The sequence below is a fragment of the Carettochelys insculpta genome, chromosome 3 (assembly GCF_033958435.1).
Source record: "Carettochelys insculpta isolate YL-2023 chromosome 3, ASM3395843v1, whole genome shotgun sequence".
In the NCBI taxonomy this organism is placed as follows: Eukaryota; Metazoa; Chordata; order Testudines; family Carettochelyidae; genus Carettochelys; species Carettochelys insculpta.
In genome coordinates this window covers 96344468-96370947 of record NC_134139.1, presented here as the reverse complement: position 1 = coordinate 96370947, position 26480 = coordinate 96344468, and the positions used below count along the sequence as shown (strand labels likewise).

Here is a 26480-nt window from a genome sequence, read left to right as displayed (position 1 = left end):
GGGGACGTTGATGATGAGGGCACCCTCGCTCGAGCCCTCGTCATCACTGGTGTCCTGGATCCGTTGGGGGCTCCTGCAGGTGACCGGTGGTCTGGGCCAGTCCTCCCCTTCGGTCCCCATCCCCATCTCCTCCAGCTCGGTCAGGGGGTCTGCCGTGTTGAAGTACACAGCCGGGGGTCCTGCCTCCTTGGGCCCAAGGAAGCGGTCACGTTCTTTGAAAGTAGGGGCAGCTGGTGGGCACTGCCCCTGACCACCTGGCAATGTCCCGAGCCCAGCAGTACGTCTGCCTGAGCTCCTTGACCTTCGGCCTCACCTGGTCGAGGGTCTGGGTGGGGTGACCCCGACCGGTGAGGCCCTTGGCCAGACTCTCAAATGCCACAGCATTCTGGTGCCGGGCCCACGTCAGCTGTAGGACCTCCTTGACTTCCCACAGGGCGGGGATGTCCTGTAGCTCGGCCTCTGTCCAAGAGGGAGCCTGATGCCTGGGGGGCTGGCTCCCCTCCTGGGAGGACTTCCCCTGGTCCCTGGATGGCCCCTGGGGTGGGCGGGAATCCCGGTTGCTGGCCATGGTGCAGGAGGTGCTGCAGCTTCCCCCAGGTCCTCACGTCTGAGAGTGGTGTGAGAGGCAGCGTGACCGCTCTGCGGCCTGCAAGCTTTCAGCTTCCTGCCTGAGGGCTTCTGGGAGCCTGCCTGGTGAAACATGGCCAGACACTGGAGCCATAGAGCTCTGCTTGTGCTGTGAGCAGCGCCGCTGCCTGCCAGCTGATCGTGGCCACGGAGGACCTACTCTTTCGAAAGAGCAGGTTGCAGAGTGTCTACACTTGCACTCTTTCAAAATTGTCCTTTGAAAGAGGGCACTTTTCCCATCCCGGGAGTGGAGGACCAACTTCAAAAGAACGGGGGAGCTCTTTCAAAGTTAATTTCGAACCAGCGCCGTGTCAGTGTAGATGCTCTGTGGCTTCTTTTGAAAGAACTTGGTCTTCCAATCCTAATTTCGAATGTTCTTACTAGATGCACCCTAAGTGTTCTCCAAACCTGAGCTTAAGCACAATTTTGGATCTGGATTCAGAATGCATCTAGATTCAAGCAGCTAACTTCAGAACATTGTAAGATCTAATCAAAATACTGACTCTCACAATGAAGCACTGGACACTTATGTGTATCTGTGTATTGGTCCCATAATGGAGAACAGAAAGAGAGAATTCAGTTTGTCTTGATGTTGAGTGCTCTAACTGGCCGTGTCTCCACTAGCCAAAAATTTCAAAATGGCCATGCAGATGGCCATTTCGAAGTTTACTAATGAAGCGCTGAAATACATATTCAGCGCTTCATTAGCATGCAGGTGGCCATGGCACTTCGAAGTAGCCAGGGTCCTTTCAAAGAGGAGCCCCGTCTGGACTAGCTGCGTGGCGGCGAGCTGCATCAATTTTGAAGTCCTCTTATTCCCATCTGCTCATAGGAATAAGGAGACTTTGAAGTAGCTGGGGTCCTTTTGAAAAGGAGCCCCGTCTGGACGAGCTACGTCAATTTCAAAGTGCCGTGGCCACCTGCATGCTAATGAGGTGCTGAATATGTATTTCAGCGCTTCATTAGTAAACTTCGAAATGGCCATGCAAATGGCCATTTCGAAGTTTTTGGCTAGTGTGGACACGGCCACTGTGTGTTCACAAATTCTGGGTTATTACCGGAGTTGGTTGCTGCCAGAGCTGGGAGAAATAGTTGACTAGGTTCCTTGTTACCAGGGCTGCAGAAAAAGCACACTGGTCAGGATTTTGAATCTTGTGTTTTCATCCTGGTAGGATTTTGAACTAATTTTTCATCAATTTACCTGTTTCTTTTAAACCTTGTTTTAAATGTATTCAGAACACACAAGAATATTTTAATTTTATTTGCTGTCCTTCTTTAGAAATTTTCCAAATGTTGTAGAAATCATTTCTTCCATGTTGAAGTGTTATAGAAATGAGAGTGGGGGGAAAAAAAGGATGTGTTGGAACTTCTAGTGCTCCTGCATATCTAGAGTTGTTCACTGTTTTGTGGCTTCCAATGCTTTGTATAGTTTTACCCAACTCACCATATGGAGCTTCTTGGGAGTCTGTTCCACTAACTCACTTCTTAATACCACGAAAATATCCTTCATATAAATGGAAAATGAGAAGGTTTATTAAGGGGAGCTGCAGAGAGGGAGAGGGATTCATTGTCTAGAGGATGTAGGATTTCCCTGGTGGGGAAAGTGAAAAATAGAATTCCAGCTATTAAGCGTAGTCTTGAAACTTCAGGGAGCAGGATGTTAGGAGGATCATTGAAGTGAGAACTGCAGTGCTCGTCAGAGATGATGTATCAGGGATGACAGGATTTCAGAAGAGGTGATGGACGAGCTATTCTGGCCAAATTCCGGAGATGGTAGACATGTACAGACAAAGATTATGCAGGAGGAACATAGTTGGGAGTGAAGGGTGAGGCCAAGACTGCTGAACTCAGAAGTGAAGCTAAGGGCAGAAGCAGCAGCTTTGGAGGCATGGAATACCAAACGGGAATACTAGGAGAGGAAGTAAAAATCTTTGTGACTGATTGCTGGGATCTCAGTTTATGTGCGTTTAAAGACAAATATAAAGGATAAGTTGAAAGTTGTTGGCTAATGTGGATATGAGCTGTCAGATTAAAACAAGAATGCATCTTGAGCGTGGCCTGGCACGTGCTTAGGAATCATGATCGTTTATGGCCGTCACAGTGTGGTACAGCTGGAAGGAGGTCTTGGGGATGTAAATGTGCTTAGGTTCTGTGAAACAGGGCTGTTGTATGTTACTGGAGAAGCACCAGTGGCAATCCTGACCGTGCTCATGCCTCAGAGCATCACCTGTATGTAGCCTCTGTGAGATATGGCAAGCCTGCAGATACTCAGGAGCAGGCTATGTAGGATTCACTGCTTGTGAGCAGAAGGACCTCTTATTTGGGCAGGGAGCTCATTCAGCCTAATCACCCAGCACTTGGGCAGTGATGACAAGATATGGATTTGCAGGAATCTAAAACCATATCTCTGAGGCACACAGATAGGACAAGTGAATAAAAGATCAGAGGCAAATGGACTATGAACTGACAAGGAAAAGAACTTTTATTACTAAGTTGATCCCTAACTGGTATAAACATGAAACCCTATGTAGTCTCTGGTACGTAAAAGATATAAATCTAAATTAGATCTAAAAGGATTCTTGCATTTTTAAGACTCACTGGGGTGTAATTGTAGTCAAGTTAATTGAGTGAACTGAACCCCCTGCCCCCACCACGATAACTGTACATTACTTCTCCTAAATGAAATGCTCTTCAAACACAGGCTTTGACGGGCTTAGTTAAGGCCACAAAAGCCCTGGGTCACTGTCATGAAGTTTGTGCTTTGTTTTATATTTAGCTGTTGTCAAAAGGTGGATCATAATAATTGCTACCACTGCTGCAGTAAGTCTAATATTGAAGCGGTGATAAAGTATTTCAGTATAGGTCCAGTCTTCCTGCTGGTTTTTAAGATTTTATTCTTCAGTAAATGGAGTGTAGGGCAGAATGCACAAGCAGTATACAAATAACAGGACTAAGGCTGTGTCTAGACTAGCCCCCGGCTTCGAAGGGGGCATGGTAATTAGGGTGTCGGGAGATTACTAGTGAAGTGCTGCGGTGCATATGCAGCACTTCGTTAGGCTAAATCTCCCCTGCGGCAACTTCGAAGTGCCGACTTTGAAGTATCCGTCGGTCAGCCGCTGGTACTTGGAAGTGCCTGAGCTACTTCAAAGTTCCTTTAATCCTCAAAATGGGATCTTTGAAGTGTCAAAATTTTGAGAAGTAAAGGTACTTCGAAGTAGCGTGGGCACTTCGAAGGGCCCGCAGCTACATGCAAGCTGGCACTTTGAAGTTGCTGCAGGGGGGATTTAGCCTAATGAAGTGCCGCATATGCACTGCAGCACCTCATTAGTAACCTCCTGGCACCCTAATTACCATGCTTCCTTCGAAGTTGGGGGCTAGTCTAGACACAGCCTAAAAATTATTCCATGCTGCAGCCAAACAAAAATGTCAGAATTTCTAAATAGGTCGGCATCCAGCACCTCCCAGATAAGCACCTAAAAGAAGTGTCGAGCTTCAGTAGTGCACAGCATCTAAAAGCTTCCATTTGAGAATCTGACCTTTTCCATACCTCAGCCTTGCTAGCTCTGCCTTGGTAAAGCAAGGAAGGTTTGTAAAGATCAAGGTTCAAAATGCCCAGGTTTTGTCCCTGTCTCTGCCGCTCATTCAGTGTGTGGATTCTGAGACGGGCCCCTTAGATTCACCCCATCTGCTACTGTTTCCTCATGCTCATTGTCATAATGCTTACGTCATATGGGATAATTTCCTCATTGTCATAATGCTTACGTCATATGGGGTATCTAGAGGGATCCTCTCTTCTACCATTGGAATACAGTATCTCTCACCTCCCACTTCATGCCCTGAAAAACTTACTCCAAGCAAAGACCACTTACCCAGGGAATGGGAGAGACAGGGGACTCTCAGGACCTTGTTTTTATTTCACTCTCCAAGTGGAAGACCCTCAGATACTATGAGGGGTGACACTCATCAAAAACTGTAGGACAGTTGTGCTTCAGTGCCTCTAGAGCAAAAGGTGCTATAGACTATTGTAGGCCTTTGGTCCCACTTTATTTACCTTATAATTGTTTGTACTTTTCCGTAAAATACTGTTTTGTTTTGGCTAGCACACTTAAACATTGCCTCTTTGCTTCATTCCTGCCAGAAATTTTCAGGCCAAGGTCCAGCCTGCTGAACTAAAAGACAAAATAGGTTGCTTCTGTACACATCCTTTGGGTGGTGACACCCCATGTGTTTAGAAGGTGGGATTTCCTCAGGACCCCCATGGGCAAGAAGGTGGGCTGTGCCCATGAGAGCTCTGATGCAGTTCTTGTCTGTTCCCTGCGTCACTGCACTAAAAAGCAGTCTAGCTTGGTTTAGGTTACAGGAAACCATTAGCTGCTGCTAAAATTGGATGGGAGGGGAATGGGTTTGTTCCATATTCAATTAGTTATTTCCTTTTCTGGTAAAATATTGAGTATCAGGAAACAGTAGGAGTAAAGGTGGGAATTCAAGGTGTGTCATGCTTTAGATAGGTTGTCCATATACCCAACAGCAGAGCTCTAGCAGCAATAGTTAAACCTGTGGTAAAGCTTCAGAGGAAGCCATTTAAGTATATGCCTGCTTGTTTTTCCCCAGTCGACCACTGCATATGTTCCCCTCTGTGTGTTTATGTGCATATGTCAACAGAAATGTCTCCTGAGTGCTCATGATTCTGTCACTGGGCTCTAGAACCAGGCTAGCAAATTTTATAACTAGCCTGCAGAATTGTGGGAAAGCAAATCACTTTTTTATGTAGAGTGCAAATCGACATGCTCTTTGAATAACGTTTTAGGATAATAGCAGACCCCCTAGTATCACGTTTAGGTAGACTAAAAATGAACTGTATATGTACAGGGTCTTTACCCAACTGTGTGAGCCTGCATGTTTTTTGACACTCAAGGTCATTGTTATAATGCTGTTGAAAGAATACCTGAGACTGCCACTGCATCCTCTAACATCATAAGAGGCAGCAGTTACAGTGAAGCCTTGAAATAGCAGACCCCGTTTTACCAGATATCGGTAGCGACGGACGTCCGTTCTCCTCCTCACAAAGAAAATAGGATGACATCAGCCGCGGAATCCCTGGCTGCGGCTGGGGGAGCTAGTGTCTCCCCCCTCAACTTCCCCACGGCTGGGATCGCTGTAGCTGTCGGGTCCCTGGCTGTGGCTGGGATCGCTGCAGCCGCAGGGTCCCTGGCCACGGCTGGGAGAGCTGCTGTCCCCATGGGGTCCCCCCACCCCACCTCCGGCAGCTGGGATTGGAGACCAAGCAGCCCCCCTGCTCTGCCCTGAGGGTGGGTGGCTCAGAGCCAGGATGAGCCCATGTGCACAGTGCAGAGCATGGGCGGCTCAGAGATGAGGAGCGCCTGGACTCACCCTTGAGCATGGGCAGCTCATAGCTAGAGGAACCAGTGCTCTAAGCATAAACCCTCGGATATAAGAGACTTTCTGTTTTAATGGACACCCCTTCCGCCATTAGTCCGTTGTGTCAACGGTTTACTGTATTTTTTACTTAGCGACTAGGAGCCCTAGCCAAAGACCAGGACCCCTTTGTGCTAGGTACTGTACAGATGCAGAACAAAAAGGCAATCCTTCCCTAACAGCTTACAGTCTATTGAATTCTGAGGATCTCACAAACCTCTGAAGATTTTAAAGTGCTTTTTTCCAGATCTGTGAAAACTAAGGACCCCGGTGTGGATGGGAAAATAGTTTACTAGACTCTCATTTGTTGTTTCAGAGCTGTGTGTGTGTGCGCGCGTGCTTGTAAATATGCTTATTATACATATGTACATATATCATATGCATTATGTGTGTGTGTGTGTGTGTGTGTGTGTGTATATATATGTGCATATATATATATATATATAAACACCATCTCTGTAAAACTACATGCCTGATTGATAAAATATGTGCAGGTGTAGGGTACTAAAGGGTATTATTGCCAGGAGTTCAAGATGACTCCATAAGAATTTACTAATACAAATCTCATGTAGTCAATTTTTGTTACTATTCATAATTTCAGTAAGGCAATTTGACCATTAAAATAAGGTAATGGTAAAATCCTGTAGGCAGTAGAATGCTAAATGGCAGTAGGTTGACTTCATGCTCTAAAGGATGAAGTACGCATAGGAAGGCCAGATTATTTTTTGTCAGGACTGGCACGTGGGCAGTCTTGTCTAGTGGTTAGAGGTCAGCACTGAGAGCCACAGCCATGGACCAAAGCTGGAGTCAGGGGCAGAAGCTAGGCAAGGGAGCAGGGCCGGCATGGACAGCAAAGCCAGACACAGTGGGAGCAGGTTGGAACAAGACAGAAGAAAGAGTGGGAAGAGGGCAGGCTCAGGAGTGATTACTGAAGCTGTAGGTGTCGGCACTGCGCAGCCACTGACCTGCAGCTGAGTTTAAGTACAAATCTGTTGACTCCTTTGAGCCAGTCAGGCTGGCTGTTGGCCAAAATCATTGTGTCGCTGCATGGCTGGGCTTGTTACCCTGCGTGAAGGCTCAACCCACTAAGCACCGGGTTCTGCTGAGGGAACTCAACCCCATGGTTCCTGGCATTTGTTAGACAACTGAACTATAAAACCGGTGGAAGGAAAAAATAAAATCCTCCATATTCTCAAAAAATGATAAACCCTGTCTGTGCAATACCTCCCAAATACTGTTGTTTGCAATTAAATCCTTGTTTTATAGCTATTTGCAACCAGTTTTTGTTGAAATATAATTTGTCCCCTTGATTTCTTGCAGTAGGGTGAGTAATAAATACAATTCCAGTGGCCCTTGATTCATTGACTTAGCTCAGCTGGTGTTTTGTTTCACTATATTTCACGAACATATTCTGGGCTTGGGAAGTCCCACTTGCAGATTTTTAGTTTTAAAGACAGACCAGTTTTCTAATAACTTACAGCTATAAAGATGGTGAAAGTTTTTTGCAATGTTTTTAGTTTGGTCTTTTGCTCTTGCATGCTGTTGATACCATATGCCAGGTGCTTCCAAGTCCAGCCAGTTTTTGGGATACAGTGGCCTCTCATTATTGTTTCATTCTTAAGTTTGTTTTTCTTCAATTCTTAAATTTCTAAAAGTTCTTTAGAAATAAATTTTGAGTTCCTAAGTGTCTTTACTCTTGTTTCCTACAATCTGTTCTGCTGTAATTGCTCGTTCACTCCTGAAGGTGCATGTGCAGGTTGGAGACTTTAACACCACATAAGAATATCATATATAGTAGGGTCACAATATTCGCGAGGGTTTGGTATTCAGAATTTGAATAAATATGGCGGGGGGTGGGGTCTGCTGCCCGTGCTCCCAACCCCAGAGCCCTGGGGAAGCTGTGGCTGGCGCTCCTGCCTAAGACCCTGGGGAACCGATGGCTGCCACCGCTCCTGCACAGGACCCCAGAGCCGCTCACAAGTAATTGAATTAGCAAACATTAAGTTTGCAAATGTGGGACCGTACAGTATTCTGCAGTGTTGTGTAACCAGTGAAAAACTGATGCAAAGAGTGAAATGTTTAGCGAATTTCCCACTGATATTTTAGTCAATGTTTTTATCTTTATAGTAAATAATGTCCATGTACTGAAATTGATACTGGTTTCTTCCTCTGCTTCAGCTTTTTGGCATTCACATAAGTCTTTCTTTAGACACTGGCTCAAGAAATGACCCCACACCATAGCACCTTTTATACTTTGTGATTTTGATCCACATTGAGCAACTTTTTTCATCTTTAAAATTTAGTGAGATGGCATCCCAATTAGACTTTCAGATTATGTGCATGCACATAACATGACAAGAGCCCCATAAAGTTACACACTGTGGAAACACATTGATGCAATTCCTGGTTCAAAGAATATACAATTTAATTTGGAGTCGAGACTCAAGTGAATGCCATAAACAAAAGAAGGGGAGAGTGAAGAGAGGTGCAGTGATTGGCTTGGTGAATTCCATTGACTTTGTGGGATGGTTTGACTAAACTTTAAGTGTTCTTGTATGACATTGATTTTTAAGATACATAGGTACATGAAAGAGCTGGTGCTAATTGAGATAAATACCGACTTTTAAAGGATGTTAGAAAAATGATTGATTCTGGTGAGTCTGATAACAAAGGCAAGGGCTCAACATATGTGTTTGGAGAGGGCTTTTCGGCTGATTTAGTTTTGACTTAGATGAACATCAGGTTTCCATTACTACACAACGTAGTGCTGCATGCAGAGTGAAAGACTCTTGCAATGTGACTTCAAGGTGTTTTAAACGTACAAGTAACAAACAAACACTACACTGTGGGTGGCTCTATGAAGAGGCCTTGTTATATGTTCTTGGCAAATATGTAAGCTCTTTGAAATGAAAATAGAGGGGTAAGGGTAATGGAAAGAAAATTCTCCACAGAAAATTCTTTTCAATACATTTGTGTAATATAAAATGTATGTATGTTTAATTAGACATTGTCAGATACAAAGTAATGTGGTTCAGTATAAAGTTTTTTATAACATGAGTTCAGTATGGCTGAGAAATTCTCTATTGTCAAAGCTGCTAGTGAAATATATGTCATCTCAAATTGTTTTATAACCGTCACTTGTTCCATGCATGGCACATGTTACAGAAAACCTAGTTTAGGAAACATTTTTTTAGACTCTTTTTGTACTTATGTCTTAAAGCCAGGTTCCTAAGAGCCCAATTCCAGAGCCAGTAAAAGCAATAGAAAATCTCCCTCAGAGTCAGTGGAAATTATGTCTTGTCCTTTTGTTATCTTGACTCCAGCTGCACAAGAACCAAGGGGAAGCCATGGTAGTTCCCAAACATAATCTAAAATAGATTGTCATGTCATATTAGTCATGTCATGACTTGGTATGGTTCAATATTGCAGGCCATTCCAGGATGAGAGGGGCAAGTTCTAGGTCCCTACTGGCTGCCACTTTCAGCCTTAGAGAGACAAGGTGTGTGAGGCAGTATCTTCATTGGGCCAACTTCCATTGGTGAGAGTCAAGTTTTGAGCTTACACAGAGCAATTCTTTGAATTGTCCACCTTATCTTTTCTATGAAGATGCAAAAAATAGCAGACTTGGAAGCTGTGATACTGTTAGGCATTAGAGATGATTGTCAGCATTGTCCACAAAGAACAAAATATTGCCCATCCTGACCCTTTCAGAAAGAAGGAAACACTTCCCAAGCAAGTTCCTGAATTTGCTTTTATTTTTAATGGCAGCTGTTTTGAAGTTGCTCGCAGGCTTGGAATGTCAGTCGTAGTCCCAATAGATTGCTGGGCAGAATGCAGGTGAGTCTATCAACTGTGTTATCATACACGCAGTCCTGCAATATTTTCAGATACATATCATGACCATTTATGTGATGCGCTATAGCAAAGGCAAATGCAGAGGCAAGGGTACAGAGATACACACAGATTAATGAGACAAGTTGTCATTTTATGTCTGGTGTTTTCCAGGAAAGTGGAGCATATTTCCATGCTTTCTCTCGTATGAATGCACAGAATCGGTATTCTGTATTTGAGGTTGATGAGCTGTTTAAAGTGGTCCAAGAGAGGCCTGAACATCTCTGAGTTTTATTATGTGGTTGATGAGCTTGGTTGACCCTAATCTAGAAAAGAGCTCTAAGGTGATATTTTTGCAAGGAGGAGGGCTGTTTGAATAATTTCTGCAGTGAACGCTACCAGGAACAAATATGTTTTCCCTCCAGTTTCAATCATGCAGATGTTTTTATGCCACTGCTATGTTCCAGAACAGACTTATTTACTATGGCCCAAATCCCAGTCTTCATATATACACTTAAAGAATCCAAAACCAAAGATACTGATGAAATGCATGCTAATGTTCCACACATTTTTGGTGTCCCTCCCTGTTGAGACCCAAGTGCCAAAAATAAGCTGCTAATGTTTACCATGATTTCCACACAGTAGTTCTGTGTTTCAAGGCACTGAAATGGATATATTTTGTCTTCAGCTCTGACAGTCTAAGTAGGCTCTTGGCCCTGGCTTAAATCTGAAGCATTTCATGAGAGGAACTCCCTTTTCTTTCTACCATTTTCACCTATTCTGATTTTAACAGGAGGATTGCCCATCTCTCTCCTCCTAGTTACCATTCTGTTCCTGGTCTCTTGGTACAGGCATGTGCTGTAGCCTTAATCAGGCATGGTTGCCGAGATGACCATTTTTAGACTAAAAGAGCAAGCGGCAGTGTTAAGGGGCAGTTTCTTCTGTCTTACTCTACAGTGTACCTAATGCAGATGCCCTATCTTTTTTCACTAATTACAGTGCTGCAAAGTTCTCACTTAGGAGAAAGACTAGGCTTGTTGTTTCCTTAATTAAACTAGGATGGGAGGAGACACCTTTTCTTGGGTCATAGCCCACTGACCCACCAAAAAAATCAGTTGGGGGCCACCCACAAATAAGAAGCAAGTAAATAGAACCCTCACTGACTTGTCCTCCTATTGAGAAGACTCAGGGCTTACATCCGGGGCCAGTTTAACTCTTCCAGAGAACTGAGGCTAATAGATTTTTGTGGGGCATCCTTAGTTGTGGGGTGAAGCCAAAATGAGGGGGGCTGCCAGGGAACGGGCTGAAAGTGGGGCTGTGGGGTTTGGGCAGGAGGTAGTGTGCAGGGATGGCCTGGGCGTGAGGATGCACGATATGGGTGGGAGGTAAGGTGCAGGATATGGGTGGGCTGAAGGTGCAGGTCTGGGCAAGAGGTAGGGTGCAGGAGCATGGCGGGGGTATGGAGACTTGGCTGGGAGATCCAGGGGTGGGCTGCAGGTACAAGGTCTGAGTAGGAGGGAGGATGCAGCAGAAGGGGATGAGGTGGTTTCAGCAGGAGGAAGGGCTCAGGTATGAGCAGGGAGTGGAGGGTGGAAAGCCTGGGTGGGAAGTAGGGCATAGGAGCAGGCTGCCCTCACTGTTACAGCTGGTAAAACTGGAGAATTGTGGCGCCCCGGGGCCATCCCTGTTCCAGTAGCTTGACTTTTGGCGTCTGGTGAATATATCTGATTGGATGCTGCCAGGTCCCCTGTTCAGCCAGACTGTCTGATTTAAAGCAGGACATCCAGAAATCCTGAATGGCAGCTGGACACAGAAGCCAAATGCAACGTGTGTGTGTGTGTGTGTGTGTGTGTGTGTTGTCCCCTGCTAGGGTTTTGCTGAATTCAGTTGTCTTTCTGCTTAGGTCCCTCTTCAGGATTGGGCTGTAACTTTCTAAACTAATATATGTAACACAACTAGGACCAATATTCTTCCTGTGACTTTCACCTCTCCCCTCCCCACAGCCATCTGAGGTATCTAGCAAAACATTGCCCTGTATGCTGTTAAACATCAAGTAAAATGAAGCTGCCAGCATATTAAACCACCTGATATTCAGTGACTGATAAATCTTAACTTTATATTAAGTGTCAAAGCGTCACACTAGCCCTTTGTAGTCACTCCATTAGCATGGCTCATGGATCATGGAGATTCTCTTTGGTATTCACATGCGTATCACAGCAAAGTTACTGGGAATTCCCTGGTAGTTTATCAGTGCAACTATGAGTTTCCAAAACCTGTTTTGCACGTGTATGACAAAGGATGGAAATATGGTGTACACAGGACAACCATAAAATGGAAATATTGGACAAGTGCTATTTTCAAGAAATATTTTATGAATTGAATGGTTCATTTTAATTTCTGCCCCGTAAGACTATTGGGATTTTTTTACTCCTTTTGACTAATGGTTGGGTTATTTAATGTGCTGTCAAACAGTGATGGTTTCAGGAAGAACTGTATATTTTAACAGTAACTTTTTATTTCAGAATTGAGCAGAGTATGTTGGGGAAAATATCAATTTGTTGTCATGCTGTTTATGAATTTCTTCCCTTGGAAAGTAACAGAGAAGGAGCCATGCTAGTCTATATACTATCAAAACGAAAAGCAGTCAAGTTGCCCTTTAAAGACTGAAGAAGTGGGTCTGTCCCACAAAAGCTCACCTAATAAATTTTTTTCTGGTCTTTAAAGTGCTACTTGACTGCTTTTTGTTTTCCCTTGGAAAGAATCTGTGGCCATAGGATTATATAGCTGGAACATACCATTTTGCATGACAATAGTAGCAAAACTGGTACTAAGCATTTCTTGTGTTAGGGATTTGGTTATCCATCAAGTTTGAAACATAAAAGCTGGAACTTATGGGTGCATGGTTTTGTTTTGTTGTTAGAATGCAGCTGGCAGTAATTTATGCAAAGAGAGGTAAGGAAGTGCATTTCATGAGGCTACTGAAGGGCTTATATATTTTAAACCCTTGTTTTAAAAGCTCTATCTTTTGGTTGTAATTACATGTGGTACTTTTAGATATAGGACCTTCATATGTCATGTATAGGGCATATTTGTAATAAGATGAAAATCATTTGCAATATATAATAAATGAAATTTCCATCTTTTTTTTTTTTAATATTACCTATTTCCATGCTATTTGGTTCCTGCTATATAAATGAAAGGAGCTTTTCCAGAATCATTTAGGTCTTATTATTGCTGTAGATCAGGCCCAAAATATGTTTATATAGAAGGAAGAGAGGGCTACACATATAAATATGAAAAAAAGTCTTTCAAGGTTTGTTTATTTCTATGATATTTTTTTTTAATAAGCATTCCACTGATGTGTTGGAAACTGAAACCAACAGCTTAGTGCAGGTGTGTGAAAACCAGAAAGTAAAAACAACAGTGCTCAAAAGTAAAATTGAGCAGAGTAGGCGCACTGTCCTAGCTGAATTAAATAAACAGGGCAAACATGGTAACTGCATTAAGAAAATTATATTTGATTTTAAAATATTCTTTAATTGTAGAGATTTTGAATCATGTTAACAGTTTTATTTTAAAAATCTTGTCTTGGACAATTGCCTTGGTTTTTCATCTGCAAAATGGTGAATAAAAGTTACCTACATCACAAGCTGAGTGATGAGGCTTTATCTTAATATTTATAAGGTATTTTGGAAGGATAACACAAAGCAAATGCGAAACATGTTGTTAATGTATATGTGGAATAGTTAGAAAAGTCAGTGGTTTATAAGGTAACGAGTAGTGAAGCAATATGCAGGAGCTCAAACAGGTTATCTTCTGGTTAACACTACTCGTGATTTGGTGATTTCTAAAATGGATACTATCAATACAGTAAACTTTTTCATATTTGCCAGCCATGGGACCAGAAGGTTGCTGGATATTCAAATATTCTGAATAATAGAGTGGTAGACCTAACAATGCATAACACTAAAGAAAAACAAGATTAGATATTAAGAAACAAACAGATGTATGCAGAGTTACTTTATTTACTAGCAACACTAGTAATGCACAATGTTAAATTATGTCTGTATTTGCTGTATTTATTTGTATTTACTTTCCCTGCACTGTACTTATGGAAAACATAATTCAAATTTACTTATGGTTAAAGCACCAATTATTCTGAATAATAGAATGGTGGATATGAAAGAGCTTACTGTAGTAACAGCAGTTTTGAAGAAGGCATTTTCTCTCTCCATTTTTGTAATAATTTTAACAGCCCTTATAAAATCAAGGTATAGCAGAGATAACTATATTTAATTAATGTAGATCCCTGGAACAAAACTTGATCCAACATAAAACGGAGGTATAATCCTTTGCAGAATTTTGACATTTGTGTAACCTGTAACATACGTAGAAGCTGCTGAGTGTGAAATGTTTGCTGGCATTGGCCTGTGTAGATTTACACAGCTGTGTTTCTTCTTATATAGCAGAGAACCTCTCCATCTGCCCCCACCCAAAAATCATAAAATAAATACTCCAGTGTTGGCTAAAAATGATTTGATGAACACCTTCCTACTCAAATCCTGTTAGCGGCATAAACTTGAAGGGTACAATCTGTGTGAATTTGAGATTACATGACTAGAGTTCTGTCCTGGTGTCTGGCCATGGAAAAGTCAGAAAGCCCCAGGTCTGCTAAGTCAATGGAAGTTGTTGTTCCAATAGTATAATGTTTCAGCACTCTTTGCCAGGCTCTACAGTCTGCCAATGGTTGTCTTCTAACAGCCCCTGTGTTTCCTCCATCCACTTCCAATTTCATATAATCTTTGACACAGGCCTTGGCTTCATTGCAGAGTTAACTTGCGCTATAACTGTTATATTATCCAAACCCAAGCCCTGTCCACACACAATCCTGAATGCAAATACAGTGTTGCTTTTAACTCAGACTAGCTGGTGTACTCAAGGTATATGCTCAGTCAAACTTTGTCCTAACTCATCTGCTGCTAATCCAGTCACACTGTCCGTCTTGAATGTCATTTCTCAGAGTGGCTGCTCTCATCCTGGGGAGGCTGACTTGGGAGGCATTAAATCAACTGTAGATGTTGACTCCTCAGTAAAGACATAGCTAGACCTTTTTAAGCTTGAAACCATCTCTATTAACATAAGGCAGCCTGGCCTACTTCCTTTAAAGAAAAGCTTCTGCCCTTCTATTCCAGGAAGTGTATAATGAATACTTACAGTTCTTTGTTTGACATGCTCAACCAGTTGTACAGGACCATTAGTGTACAGTGATGCTGTCAAAATAAAAATTGTATGCTGGTAATGCTGCGTGAACTTCTGGGAAGTTGTAAGGGTGGAGTTCTAGAATAAGCCTGTTCCATATTGCCTCTCTAATGAGAATTTAGTTTGCAGTAAAGCTATATTTTAAATATTGCATTTGGATTTGAAGTACACTTGGCAGTTTCCAATTCAGATAATCATTCACTTATTGAAAACAAATCACTAACCTACTTTATAACTTTGTCTCTGTTAAATGCAGATAGTTTGGCTAGATCTCAGATTCTGACTCGAGAAAACACGATATGGTACATTTTCATTTTACAAAGGTAATTTCCCTTGCCCCTCTGCTATAATTATTTTCAGGTAGCCCCTTGACTCTTAAGTACTATAAGCACACCAGGAAATGGACAGAAACTAGCTCCACCAGGCAGACCTCAGCCCACACTTTACCTGTAACACTTAGAGCTGAAAAATGAGTTAATTCTGCCAAAGAAGAAATCAGCTTTCAAATCACCCTCTCCCCTATGCTCCCCATCCAAAACTAGTACAGACTGGGTCAGCAAGAATGCAACAGGCATGCAATAATTGAACAGGCAAATCCCAGTTTTGCCTGTGGTACAGTTAGGTTTCCAGTTACTCCCCTGCAGTGTGGAACAGACAACCATCGTTGTGTGTGTGACCCTACAACACTCAAGGTCTTCGTGTGTGTGGGATCACACTATTAGAATCAATCAAGAATCTGATTGTACTGAAAAGAATATCTGGTTACACGAGCTGGGGTTTTGAGCTTGCAGCACAGGTGGAGGCTAGAGTTTTCTCATGGAACTTATTCCAGAGTGAGTCATTATATGAAACAACCGGAAGGGGAAAAACCTTCCAACTCAGGCTTGTGCAGTCTACCTGCTAGCCAGTCAGCATGGCTGCTCCAGAAGAGTAAGACGACTGGCATCCTCTCATGCCAACAGCATTTTAATCAGTTACCTGTATTCCAGACACTTCTGGTGTTGTCTTCTCTTGGTACAATTTATTCATCAGAACAAAAGAATCATGGAACTAAGACTGTAGACAGTTACTGATATTCAGGGAGTGAATAGTGCAGCATTTAACTTTTCCTGCGTGAATAATTTTTGCTTATTATAGCAGAAACTCCCATGTTTGTGTAACACTGACATACACCCATCCTCAGTAGGTGGAATCAAACCTGTGGCCTTTAGAGGTACGTGTACGAGCCTAAGAGCTACAGCTGAGGCACACCCACTAATCTCTGTCTGTAAGTGAACATCTACTCTTATGGGAAGGTTGACACACTGGCAGTTGATCTTTCCAAGTTCGATTTAGTGCGCCGAGTGGGGACGTGCCAAATCAAACTGTCATGGCACTCCACTCCACCCCAGTACTCCTGGCAGTCACATGGAGTAAGTCAGTGGGAGGGTTTCTCTTGTTGACCTCCCACTATGTGAACTGTGGAAAAATAGATTTTTAGGTACGCACACTCCAGCTATACATTTCTCATAGCTGGATTTCCATACCTGAAATTGATTTTATCTCCTACTGTAGAGCCAGCCTAAGTGGCTTCAGTGCCACAAACTGTGTTCTGCAGAGCACCAGTGGTCCATGAACAACTCGTAGGTGTGCTATGGGCATTTGGAAAAATATACTGATGGTTCATTCTGTTATTAAAACCAGACACAATGTTACTATGTCATTGCTATGATTCCTGATTAAATTACTTCATTTTGTTGTTGCTGTGTGTGGGTTATATTTGGCAGGTTGAGGAGTATGGTAGGTGTTAGCTACACAAAGTTACTCCAAGCACAATGAGGCATATGGGAGATTTTGCTTTATCATTTAGAGAAGAGCACCCTACTTTGAGTTTAGTGTAACATGAATATACCAAAACTATCGAGGAAATTTCGTTCCAGTTTAGCGTGTAGAAAAGCACTAGTGTTAGTAGATTCAGTGTTTGAGGGTCCTAGGTATCATATTTTTTTCACTTGGAGGCAAATTAGACTGTTTTCATTGACCATATGGAAATCTTATATAAGCTACTGTCTTTTCTTCCTGTGCAAGAAGATGGACTAGATAGCTACCTAGTTCTTTCTCACATGTCTGTGATGAATGTAGGCCTTCTTGCTATATAATCTTGTTTCTCTATTAAAACATCTGCTTTGCAATTTGTATAAGCTTGTTTCTTGATCTTTTTTATCCAAACATTCCAGAAACAAATACCCTTTCAAATGTATAAAAATTGCAGTACAGATATCCAAGAACCATGTAGACGTTTTAACATAAATAAACATTTTAGAAGTATAGAAAGTGTAATGGAGACATTTTAACAAGAGTGAGACAAGAAAATTACATAGAGATGATAAAAGCTGATGTGTACTCAGTTCAGAACATGAAAAGTATTCTTATGCTCCTCCTTCATGCATAAAGAATATACACAAAATACAAAAAAAAATCTGTTCTATTTTTAAGGATCTATTCAGTAATATGCACTTGTTACCATTACAAAAGCAGCAGTCAAATTACATCCATCCTAGTTTACAAACCGATGCATGTAACATATTGTATTTTTTCCTGTCAGTTTTATGTCATGCTACAAAATAACTGATTGGTTTTCCCATATGTTTTTGAGTTTGAAATGGGTTTTATGTTTGATTTCAGCAATGTGGCCTGTTCTAAATCCCTACCTTGTTTTTAAGGCATATGTTAATATTATATATTGGCTTCAGTCAGCAGATAACTAACCTATAGGCCGCTTGCTAAACTCATTTCATTGTTGGAATGACAACCTTGGCCAGTAGATAAGGCATTTAGCAAGCAAGAGACTACTATTTTATTTCTACCTCTAATATTGACTTCTCTTTGTGACTTGAGCAAAGTTGGGTGGCTAAAGTTCAGCACCTAAATGAGCATCTCTGGATGTTGGGCTGGTATTAGTTGCTGAAATATTGATTAGATCGCCTGACTTAATATCAAATTTTGCCCTGCACATCTCTCTCTCTTGGTAGAGAAATTTTAGATTCACCTTCTGAAATGCTAGATGTCATTTTGGGCAGGGGCCTAGACTCAATGACCACCCAAGATTTCTTCCAGCCATAGGATTTTATGATTCTGTATTAATATTATTGACTCCAGACTTTCAACCTGAATTCTTATGCTCACCAGTTAAGACACCAATAAAATCCTCTGCACCGTAACAAATTCTCCTTCTACGCAATATTAGACCCCATATTTTTGTATCACATAAAACAGTTCTTCCTTTTGATTTTTTCCCCTGAGAAGAAATATGCTATTTTTTCCAAATATGGTTTTTGTGCCATAAAGAGAGGCAGTTATCATTTTTATAATAAACTGATGCTTTGTGGAAAATCTCCAGGCTCTGATATGTTTGAATTTTAATTTCATCGCACCCTTGAGATGCAGTATTGATGAAATTGTGTCAGAGGAAGGCAGTACGACTCCTCTGAAAAATCTCTTTTGGATTAACATTAGATTGGTATTTCCAGCTTTATTGATTTTCACAGAAGTTAAGAAATGTTTTGAGGAGAGTGGGTCATGTTGGCTGTGCTCTTTGTCCTGTTCTCACATATAAATTCTCATATAGTGGCCAGTGGGTGGTGTCCTTATGGGTGGCAGTAACTTGCCTGTTAAGGATCGTTATGCAAACTTGCTTAGCGCTCATTCTGCTTGTAAGTAAAGAGTATGATATTAGAAGTGTTGTTGTAGGCTATTTTCAGGAGACAACAGAGTTGCTCCCAGCAAATAATGGTATGTGTGGTGGAGGAAATGTCACGTGGGACAGCTGGGCCAAAGGCTGTTGTGGTGGGATGAGTGGCTGAGTTCCTAGGACACCCAGGTGAGTGTGGATGTGTTGGAGTGGTTTGGTTCCTAGGACACTCAGGTGAACATGGATGTGTATTGGAATGGTTGGTGGAGCAAGGAGTGGACTGGGGATTGTTTCTAGGGGCACAGTTGTTTTCCTGCTGTGTGTTGCTCTCCTCCATTTGTACCTAGACACTTGCATGGCCCGATCCTCACAGTACGTGCACAACCACAATGTGCACACTCTGGCGGCTCTTGGGGTTGTCACCTTTCAGGGTGAAGACCTGCATAGTAGATGCAGTACCTCCATTGCCCAGAAGAGGAACTCCAGGGGAATCTCTGCTAGATATGTCATATTGCAATGAAGGGGATTGGGAATCCACAAAAGGGAGCCTCACGCTTTAACACTCACTCTGAAGCTGCAATGGGTAATGACAATTTCATAAAGAAGATGGCCCGATAAACCTCTTTCATGTATAATCACTGTAGTTGCTTTTACAACCTGAGGGGTATTTTAGGTTTGAATCAACTTTTTTTAAATTTCATTCTCTCTTCTCCCTAGGATGGGTCTCTGGGAAGCATTGATGACCTGGCCCAGCAGTATGCAGATTATTATAACACCTGTTTTACTGATGTGTGCGAGAGGATGGAGGAGCTGCGCAAACGGAGGGTTTCTCAAGACCTTGACATGGTGAGGGGAGCAGCTACAACTTTCCATCTCACACTTTTCTTTCTTGTGCTACTGATGGACTATTCAGTATTCCAGGTCAGGGGCAATAAGGGTATGTGCACCCATGTGTACCTGTGATACAGCACTTCCAAACTGATGGTTTTAATTTACTTTTGTGGGAAGTGGTGAGGTTGCTCTATTGATATGAATCATTAGGTTACAGATTGAGTTAGCTTGTCCCTTTTATCTTTTTTTTGCTCACACAAATTTCCTTATAGAAGTTGATTGGGATGGAAGGTGATGCTTGATTTAATATGAGGTGAATTCTTGATTTTTTTTGCTCAGCGATATTTCCAGTGAAGTCATTAGGCAATACGCTTTTGTTCATAAACCCTGTATTATGTCATTTAAAAGTGTAGCTCCTCACAACTGTAAAATGGGTTGTCTTTTTTTATTTAGATCTCCCTAATTGAAGTAGTCAGCACAAAGGTACTGATCCTGCATTAGGCTAGTCCCAGACAAGTTAATCGACCTCCTCAGAAGCATACAGTTCCGCACTACTGACATTGCCATAGGCATCAACCACAGTTGACAGTGCTTGTTCAAAAATATTATTGTAAAGAAAATCCTTTTCTCAAAGGTTGCCATTTTAAAATCTTAAGTGAGATTTTGAATTATTTGGCAATTTCTAATTTTTTCTTGTTTTTCTTTTGTTTACATTAGTTAGCTATTTGTACAGCAATCACAGTATGCAGAATGGACACTAAAGTATTATTTTTAATACAGTAAACCCTCGAGTTACGTGGGGGGAGGCGGGTGTTGTGTTTCTGCAATACCCACGTAACTCGAATTTTCATGTAAGTCAAGGGGAGCCGGGAATCAGGCTGCTGCCTGGTTCCCAGCTCCTCACTAGTCCAGGGACAGGGAAACCACTCCTGTCAGGGGTGGCAGCCTGTTTCGTGGCTGCTGCCCCTAACAGGAGCGATTTCCTGTCGGGGTGGCAGCCATGAGTCAGGCTGCCATCCCTGAAGGGAGTGGGAGAAAACCTGCTCCTGTCAGGGATGGCAGCCTGACTCACGGCTGCTGTCCCTGGCAGGATCAGGAAACAACTCCTGTTGGGGCGGCAAGAGTCAGACTGCTGCCCCTGCCAGGAGTGGTTTTCCCCTCTCCTGTTAGGGGCAGCAGTCACATTAACCTGAGAGGCACAATGTGGTTGTGCATATCTCAAGGGTTTTAGTGTACCTGTTTCATTATACAGTTGTTTTTAATTAGTTTGCAGTCTGTCAATAAAAATCCTTGTATAGAAACATGTTCAAGTCTTAAAATTTCACAGTGTGTTGTGATTGATTCAGGAATATTTCTTAAGCTTGGGCCTTGGCACATTTAATTTTGTTGAGGTGATAACATGTGAGTGGCAAATGTAGGAACCAATAAGCCATAGTAATCAGCAAAGGCAAAGAGTATATGCTATGAGCAGTGAAGTCTGCCACTGCTACCTCTAGTCTCAGCTGTTTAGAACTATTTGATATCTCCTATGTCTTTCTTAAGTGCCACCTACTTAGAGAATTCAAAGGGCCTTTTAGACAAAATAACTGTGAGGTGGAGCATCCCTAGTTGATATAGGTAAACTAAGGCACAGAGGACTTGCCAGTTGATTCACAAGCCTGATGGGAAGCCAAGAATAGACCCTGATCACCTGACTCTCACTCCTGTACTTCCACCACAAGACCATTTTCCCCTTCAGACATGTCCAGTATTGTAGAATGTCTAACATGCAGAAGAAGCTTGTGAACCTCCTGGCATTAGTGAATTTGGTTTGTAGACTTTTGGATGTATATATTAGTCTTACTAGTACAAAGAAACAGAATATTCCTGGCTTTCCCTTACTCTTGTTTCCACGTAATCCGTAGCGTAGACAGACTAATGATTCTGGAAGCAGTTAGTGACTGCCTGTTGCTGTAGCAGCTGTGGTTTTAGCGATGGACCACATAGGGCTGCTTTCTTTCTTTAAGAAATTCCTGCCACATGGACAAACTCTCATTGACTTGACTGGGAGATGTGCAAATGGAAGAGCTTCAGAATCAAGCTATATATATACACACACACACACATATACAAAAAATCTTCAGTGCTTAGCTGAAGCTAGTTAATCCCTCTTGATTTAGTTTTTTTTAATGGAAGAATGTTTCCTTTTTAGCAGGATTGCCATTGTGCAACCAATTAAATGCTGTGGAGAAAATGCATTCAAGCTGAAATTTTGACAGTTTAAGATTTGCATGCAACTCTGCTGTGGGGGCTGCATATGGAACATTCCACAACACACTGACAGCTGAGCCTTCTGCATGAATAAGTAAATGGAACAGTTTAGCAGTTCAATCTAATCCCGAGATACCATGCTGTCTTCCAGACTGCATATAGTGACTATTCCAGATAAGCTTTGCCAGTTATGAAATCTTGCTGGCACTCAGGAATTTTGGAAGGCAGCTTCTGTGCTGGGTAGTAAAGCATGCATTACGACTGGAGAGAACTCCCTTCCATGTAGCCAGATGAGCATAATTTGGCTCTCTTTGTTCCAGAGCTCCAGAAAGCAGTCTGAGGAAAGCCATATGAGCTTAATTAGCTTATATCAAAGGTGCAGATCTTCATGGTGCAGTTAAAAAGATCAGAGCTAATGCAAGTCAGACCTGTGAGTGATTTCCCTGACTCCTGCTCTCATACTGGGAAGCTACAACCTGAAAAGTGCGTGTGTGAAAATGGCATCTCAGGGTGTATCTTTCAGTGACTTCTGCATCAAATGTGCTCAGGTTTGCAAATCAAAAAGATATTTTTTTTCAACTGCCAGACCTCTGAGCTAGGGAGGGCACCCTCTTACTGAAAATCAAATTGTTGGTTTTTTTCAGTAGAATGATAAGGCTCGTGAGGCATCCGTTAGACATTCTGTTGATAATGCACAAGACAAAACAGAATCTCAATTTCTTTTCCAAAGCTCTGTTGTCCCACAGTACTGATAGCAGCAAAATTTTTGTTATGGTAAACTTTACTCAGGAGGTACATGAGGAGCTGGTGATGGGCATGTCATCAGTAGTACATTGCTAATTTAACAGAATATTTTCTACAACTCTGCTTTAAAAGTGGGAGTTGGTTTAAATTGAAAAGCAAATGATAGTGGCTCGAGGAGTGCTCTGAAAACTGGTGAAATAGTGTTCAATTCATTTTTGTCTGAGATTTTAAAACAGAGTTTGCTGTTGAATTTCTTCTAGGGCTGTTTCGGCCTGCCACTCTGCTGTAAAAATTGCACATGCCATAACCTGTGTAGGCCAAATTAATTGCAAGTTGTTAATAATTAATGTTCCAGAAGCACCCAAAGGCTCCGATGAGGACTGGGACCTCTGGGTGTTTTATAAGCTCAGAAGAAGTCTCTGCTACAATGATTGTACGGTCAAAAGGATGAAGAGTGGAGTTGAGATCTAACATTTAGGTAAATGAAGATGGCTGCGATTGATACCGTTTTGTTAGTTACATATAGACCCTGCTGACTTCTTCCAATGAAAGTAATTGTCCTTTGAAGTCCAGTCGCTGAAGGGAAGAAATTCAAAACGGTGGACTCTTTACTGATGGTGCCCTGTGTGCTGAAAGTACATTAATTTTCTGGGGCGAAAGTTTTGATAACTTAGTTATAAATTTTGCTCTGTAATCAGACCTTCAGGCATGCCTATCAGGCCGTATCCATTTTAGTCTGGATGTTCTGCTCCAGGTTGGAACAAAAAGCACTCAGCAAAATTGGTCTAGGGAACTGTATATCTTGTATCAACAGAGTGGTGGCTGCAGATGGATGGTGGCTGCAGATGGATGGAAAGCAGAATTAGATAAACAAGGATTATTGTTCCAAAATTGTTATCAAGGATTTTAGTTGGTCCCTAACAACAATTACTGTGTTTAGCATTTGGATTTTTGCCTTTGTTTTTCTAATGGAGAATATCCTGGGTCTGGAGGCATTAGCATTTGTGAACAGCAGGGGAATTACCCACATTTTCAAACACTTGGCATGTTCCTGCACACTGTGTGTTTTCTTGGCTGGAGAAAGCTGTAGTCGAACTAGATAATGGCTTTTCAAGCCTACAGTGGATGGATCACTGGTACAATTAAAGTGGACATCTGTTAAAATGAAGTTGTAGCCAGAAAAGTGACTCCGTTAAAATGGCACCTTATTACTGCTCATTTCTGCCTCCTGTGCATGTGCAGACAGGAATCTCCTCAGTTTGCTGACATAAACAAGTTTTGTCGTGCTGTCAACGATGCTGCATAACAATGATGTAGGTGTGAAAGAGCATGCTACCTTTTGTCATGTTGTCCATCATGGACAGTCAGCAGCTAAGTTCTGATCTCCAGGATCTCTGTTGTGGCAGATGACCTGCAAGGCAAAGAAACTACAGCTTGAGAGTCAGATTGAGTCTGTGCTCATGTCATTGGCAAAAGAGAATAATGTTTTGACTTGGTAGTTGTTCATATGAGAGATGGATGGCATTAAACAATAATAAAGAACATAGGATATGCCACTTTCTTTTTTTCCTTTTTAATAATCAGTTTTATAAATGTTTTCATATGGAAAGAAGAAACCATACAGCATCTTTTAATATGTACACTGTAGATCCACCCATTTAATCTCATATATTCTCAATGGCTGTGTCTACACTAGCCAAAAACTGCATGGCCATTTCAAAGTTTACTAATGAAGCCCTAATGAACTAATGAAATACATATTCAGTGCCTCATTAGCATGCAGGTGGCCATGGCACTTCGAAGTAGCCAGGGTCCTTTCGAAAAGGAGCCCAGTCTGGACGAGCTGCGTGGTGGCGAGCCGTGTCAATTTCGAAGTCCCCTTATTCCTATGAGCAGATGGAAATAAGGGGACTTTGAAGTAGCCAGTGTCCTTTCAAAAAGGAGCCCCGTCTGCACGAGCCACGCGGTGGCAAGCCGCATCAATTTTGAAGTGCCGCGGCCATCCACCTGCTAATGAGGCGCTGAATATGTATTTCAGTGCTTCATTAGTAAACTTCAAAATGGCCATTTGCTTGGCCATTTCGAAGTTTTTGGCTAGTGCAGATGTAGCCAATGTGAATATTTACACACACACACAGAGAATGGCAGAAGATACAGCTAAACACAAAACAAAGGAAGAACTCAAAACCTTTTCTCACCTCAAATACCCTTAGGGTATGTAATCTTTGTATGTCACTGTGACTGTGTAGGTAGTTCTGAAAGGTGGTAGGCAAAATGATTGTTTGCTAATTCTGAGTGCAGCAAGGAAAAATGGGGGATGATGACACAAATAGGTAAATTCATTAGCGTTTCACCTCTGGAGAGAAGGATGTCGGTCACAGAGGAAATGAGAAGGTTTCCTCTCCAGTGAATGTTTGGCCATGTCACATAACTACTATACAGGTTGTTAAGGCTACTTGAGCTACTCTTAGCACAAGAGAGATGGAGATTGGAATAGCCAGATATGTTGTAAGCCACAGTAGCTGTGTGTGTTAATGTGCCTACCTACATTATATCTGCTTGTAGCCAGTTCTGTTTCACAGCTGTGCATGTATATTTAAATTCAGTCTCCTGAAGTCATTTTTCATCATTTTTACTCTGCAAGTTCGGTATTGTCCTCATGTAGGTTTTGTCTTTTTCCCCTCCATTTTGATTGGTACTGGTAAGATGCCTCTGTCTCTCTGGAACAGGATTCACTGTTATGTTTTGTCTTGTCACCTGCAGTGGGCTCCCAAAATATTACCAACATTTGGGTTTATTTAAAACAATGTAGAGAACAGAAGACAAACTCCCTTTGGTACACACAGATAATACCTTTATAATTCTGGAGAATTACAAGCCTCCTTAGTCACAGATACAGAAGTAGTGGAACACCTGAACTTCTACCCTGTGTCTACACGTGCCACTTCCTTTTGAAAGGGGCATGTTAATGAGCAGGTTCGAAAGATGCTAATTAGGCGCTGCAATGAATATGCAGCGCCTCATTAACATAATGGCAGCCACGATGATTTGAAAGTGCAGCGTTTCGAATTGCACACAGCCCGTGGAGACAGGACCTTCCCAAAGGACACTCCCCCACCCGCAGTTTTCGAATGCCTTTCTTCCTGTGTGGTGATCGAGGAAAAAGGGCTTTCGAAAATTGGTGGGGGGTTCTTTTGGAAGGTCCTGTCTCCATGGGCAGTGCGCGATTCGAAAAGCCGCAGTTCCAAATCGCCGTGGCCGCTATTATGCTAATGAGGCACTGCATATTCATTGCAGCACCTCATTAGCATCTTTCAAACCCTCTCATTAAACTGCCCCTTTTGAAAGGAAGGGGCACGTGTAGACCAAGCCCTAAAGCATATGTTTGCTCCAACATGGTATTTAAAATGATTTTATGCTTGTATATGATCATAGCTGTAATGTGGATTTAATATATTGGCAGCATCAGGCACACAACTTTTTCTCCACTAGCGCAGGTTCGCCAATAGATGTAACAAAGAAGCTGCGCTAGTGGAATAAGAAAATGCTTGGGGAAGACTGGTTAAGAGTCAGGGAGATCATTTTTAGTATTATGTCATCTGATTTTTGTTGGGCCTTGTTTCAACAGGGTATTTATGCACATGCCTGACTTTAAGCATAGGAATAAAGCAAGGTATGTATTTAAACTACTGTGCTGAATCAGAGCCCAAAATAAAAGGATGATAAAAACACCTGCGTTTTCTCTGGCCTACTTCTACCATTGCTACCTCTGTTGGAGCTGAACCAAAGCAAAAAACCAAACCAAACAAACAAAAAGTGAAAAAAACAGCTG

The 26480-nt window shown here is 42.1% G+C and overlaps 1 protein-coding gene across 3 annotated transcripts in view; it reads left to right on the top strand.

Moving 5' to 3' along the window:
* The window catches only part of SASH1 (SAM and SH3 domain containing 1), a 200033-nt gene that overhangs the window by 18782 nt on the left and 154771 nt on the right, over positions 1-26480 (top strand). For all 3 annotated transcript variants that reach the window (XM_074990416.1, XM_074990417.1, XM_074990415.1), the window contains exon 2: positions 19541-19669. In XM_074990416.1, the coding sequence (XP_074846517.1) occupies positions 19541-19669 (129 nt within the window). The remainder of the gene's footprint in view (positions 1-19540; positions 19670-26480) is intronic.